This window comes from Otolemur garnettii, unplaced genomic scaffold, assembly GCF_000181295.1.
Source record: "Otolemur garnettii isolate 467f Iridium unplaced genomic scaffold, OtoGar3 scaffold00041, whole genome shotgun sequence".
NCBI lineage: Eukaryota > Metazoa > Chordata > Mammalia > Primates > Galagidae > Otolemur > Otolemur garnettii.
The window spans coordinates 12412857-12416992 of record NW_003852436.1 but is presented as its reverse complement, the minus strand read 5'-3'; the positions used below and the strand labels follow the sequence as shown (position 1 = coordinate 12416992).

The 4136-nt window shown below is 44.9% G+C and overlaps 1 protein-coding gene across 1 annotated transcript in view; it reads left to right on the top strand.

Annotated features, from left to right (window-relative positions):
* TMEM154 (transmembrane protein 154) overlaps nucleotides 1–3004 on the top strand; it is a 44082-nt gene extending 41078 nt beyond the window's left edge. The window contains exon 7 of the mRNA XM_023513451.1: nucleotides 2298–3004. Coding sequence (XP_023369219.1) covers nucleotides 2298–2313 — 16 coding nt within the window. The 3' untranslated portion in view covers nucleotides 2314–3004. The remainder of the gene's footprint in view (nucleotides 1–2297) is intronic.
* The last annotated feature ends 1132 nt before the right edge of the window (nucleotides 3005–4136 follow it).

Here is a 4136-nt window from a genome sequence, read left to right as displayed (position 1 = left end):
TGAGAGTGAGAAAAGCAGATTACAGAATAGCATACATATTACAATCCCATTTTTGTACAAAAAGAATATATAGCATCATCACAGAAAAAACATTGGGAGAATAAATACCAAAATGTTAACCTAGAGAGATGATTGGTATTTGCTTATTTGTGTTTTCTATTTTTTTAAATTAATTAACACAGACTGTTTTTTTATTAATCAACTTTATTTATTTATTTATTTATTTTGAGACAGAGCCTCAAGCTGTCCCCCTAGGTAGAGTGCTGTGCCATCACAGCTCACAGCAACCTCCAACTCCTGGGCTTCAGTGAGTCTCCTGCCTCAGCCTCCCAAGTAGCTGGGACCACAGGCACCCACCACAGCACCTGGCTATTTTTTTGGTTGCAGCTGTCATTGTTGTTTTGGTGGGCCCGGGCTGGATTTGAACCCACCACCTTAGGTATATGTGGCTGGCGCCTTAGCCACTTGAGCCACAGGCGCCGAGCCTATTTTTTGTTGTTGAGACAGTATCTCACTTGTCACCCTCAGTAAAGTGTAGTGGTGTCACAGCTCACAGCAACCTCAAACTCTTGGGCTTAAGTGATTCTCTCAGCCTCAGCCTCCCAAGTGGCTGGGACTACAGGCGCCCACCACAACACCTGTCTATTTTTTTTTGAGATGAGGTCTCACTCTTGCTCAGGCTGATCTTGAACTCATGAGCTCAGGAAATCCACACGCTTCAGCCTCCCAGAGTGCTAGGATTATAGGCATGAGCCACCGTGCCTGGCCTATATTAATCAACTTTAAAAATTACTTCAGTTAGAACAGCTGGGCAAAGATCAGCCTTGTAGACAAAAGATCTTTGCCCTACCTCTTCAGCTTTGTGTTAAACTCTGCTTAGTGGGGCTGAAATTTCAAGACAAAGCCTCTGAAGGAAGACGTGGGACTTGGAGACTTAGGTTCTATAGAGATGGACTCCTGAATCTTCAAAATACTGTCTTGCTGCCACCCCATTTCCAGGAAATGAATCCTTTTGGCCAGTTTAAGAGCTATTCAGGGTGGTATAAATGAAAGGAGTTGTTACATCTACTCTTCAGATAAAAAAAAAAAATCTTAATTTTCAACCAGGCTTTCATTTTAAGTAAGTTTAGATATAGTTTATCCTTTTGTTCACATCCTTGCGCAGATAAAATTCTACTCCTCCATCATAGCTTGTTCCCTTATCTTCGCAATCCAGACAAAAACACCACAGATGCACGTGCACGCAGAGTGTCCCCTGCCCTCTGATGGATAGATCTACCGACCAACAGACTGACTGATCAATCATCAATCTACCTGTCTACCTGTCTATCTATATCTATCTATCTGCCTATCTACCTGTCTATCAATTCTATCTATCTATCTATCTGCCTGTCTACCTATCTATTTGTCTGAGTTGTTGCCAAATCTGCTTCAAAAAGAAATGGAGTTTTGCTGAGCAGGAGAGCACTGAAGCAGCAGTCCGAAGAATGTGGTCTATTGCAGACTATATGTCCCTAGGCGCTAAGGAGATACCAGATGTGTTGATCATTATCATTCAAGCACTTCCTTGGAGACTGAGGTCACTCCAGACAGAGACCTTCTAGAATCTAAGGGAAGGAGCACAAAACTAAAATGAGAAGGGAGAAGAAGTGCAGCCGGCTCTCCAGGAGACTTGGAGGAGGGATGGGCCCCCCTGGGGAAAAACGGGGAAGCCAGATATTTGGCAGAGACAGTCCAGTTAGAAGCAAAAGCACCAATTAGCCAACAGCATGGTCGTGTTCAAATACCATGTCCATAATTCATGGCCACTCACACCCCAAGATGCCTGAATTCTAAATGACGTTGAGAAGGCACCTCTGGACCCTTCATAGGTATGAACAGAACAGACGATTGAAAACATGCCAGGACCACAAGCTCTTGAGGGAAAACAACACATGGAAAACATTCATTTTTTTTTTTTTAAGGAAAGACAATTTGGCATATATTCATAGAGAATGGGATTAGATTTAATTAAAGGGGGGAACCCCGACTCCATCTGGCTCTTTCCACATCAGCGCCGGGAGGGGGGGACGGATACTGGAGTGAGAGCTAGGAATTATTTCTTGGCTTTCATGAATTTCCTCCTCAGGGATCAAATATAAAATCCAAACTGACCTCTGTCTGGGAACTCACATGCTAGACACTGCTGCCTTCCCGACAGTTTATATTCTCTTAGGTCACCTCCATTAGGGAGTGACCCACTCTGCACCGCTTCTTGGAAATATGCTCTCATTCTGTTTTGTTTTGTGTTTTTACAGTGATAATGAATCCTAAAACTGAATGGTGCTGATGTTTTCCAAGAGAAGCAGCCCGGAGGGAGCCTGCTGGGCCAACAGAGGATGAAGAGGATACCAATTTAATTAATTTCAAATCAACGTACACACAAAAACCTTTTGCTATTTCTTCCAACGCCCACTCTTCCTAATGATGGCATCCCTTGTACTCAGAAGAACATGCAGTTGAGAAGTGCTGGGAAGAGGCCTGGCGGCCACTGCCCCCCTCCCCAGCTGCCTGTGAGGGTGGAGAGGGAGCCAGCCAGGCCCCCCTCCTCTGAGCCCACTTCCAGCTCCCCTGGCCTGGCCCGGCTCTCTGCATCTTTGCTACCTTGCTGCTTCCTTCTCGTGGTTTAAGTCAGGAAGCTGTTTTATCTATGGTTTCCTTTTGGGCCACCTTCTTACCTAACTAGCTTTGGATAATTTCCTGTGATTGTTCAAGTCCTCTGACAGGTACATTATATTCAGCAGGAACTTGTCCAAAGGAGCGTTATGTCTTGGAAAGGACACCAAACAAAGCGAGCATTTCAACGGATTCACCTTCCTGGGGGGTGGTGAGCTCCCCCTGCCAAGAAGACGGTCCAAATGAGAAGACGGTCCACAGTCCAAATGAGAAGTCGCTTGGTGATTTGTAGACCCTGATCAGCCAGGTCATTGGGAACTTCTCAGAGGCACTGGGAATCTTCCATGACAGAACAAACGTTTTCCTCAGCTGAAAGCACTCGTCCTTGTCAACCTTTTCCCAAAGCTCTAAGTGGTTGCTTCCCCAGCTTGTGATATGTGGGGAGGGAGTGTGTGTGTCATGGGGAGTGGGGATCATCTGTCACCCTTCTGTGTCTCAGAGATCTCTAAGGTAGTTTGAAACAAACAGACTAGGAGCAGGAGATAGCTGTGCCTGTGGCTCTCACTCACCGGGCCCAGCATTCTTTCCCGCCGACCTGGGACAAGGCTCATGTCCTCAACACAGCACTCCAGAAGATCCCTATCAGGCTATCTGCAAGGACAGCCTATGTTGATACTGGTTGACATCCTTGTCCTAAAAGCAATGGTATAAAATGCAGAAGGGCTCACTGACCACTCCCGCTCACACAACATCAATCTTCACTTCGTCCTTAATTTTCTCATTTTCTGATCTTGAGAGTCATCTAGCAAATTGGGAGTCCTCAGCTCTACTAGGCCACCTGCTATTTTATTCCAGGACAGAAATAAAGAAGGAAAACTATTTCTTTTTACTACCCCCTCTAACCTGAGTGGGGTGGGATCAATTAAACATTTGCTGCTAAATTGGGGGTCCTGTGTTTGAAAGCCTAACGTAATGCAGAAAGAAAAAAACGGCCCCTCTTCCATGTTTTCAGGATACCTTTAATAAGTATTTGCCTTCTGAACCGTGCTGATCATTTTAAAGGCAGAAATGCAAACCACAGAGACCTTTCCAGGCAATGAAAGACATGACTGTCTGGGGCTGTGTAGCGTAGAGACAAAAACCAGTCTTCAGGGCTGCAACTTCCACAGATTTTTCTGTCATGTTCTCATCAGCCCATCCGAATATGGCTTTGTGTTCCCATTGCTATCCTGCATGCTCAGATTCAGCTGGGGCCCACAGTGACTCTCAGATATTTATGCCAAAATTGCTGTTTTCTGAATCATAACTTGTCTGTTTTTCTGCCTACATTTGCCACTTTCAGTTTGTTTCTCATCAACATTTTGACTCACATAAGGGGCTCTGTGTCTTTTTTCTCTCTAGGAAAGAGAATACTCAGGCCTTTCAGTGTGATCCAGTCCTATCAAATAATGAGATTTATAAGTTCAAAGAAGTGTACAGGG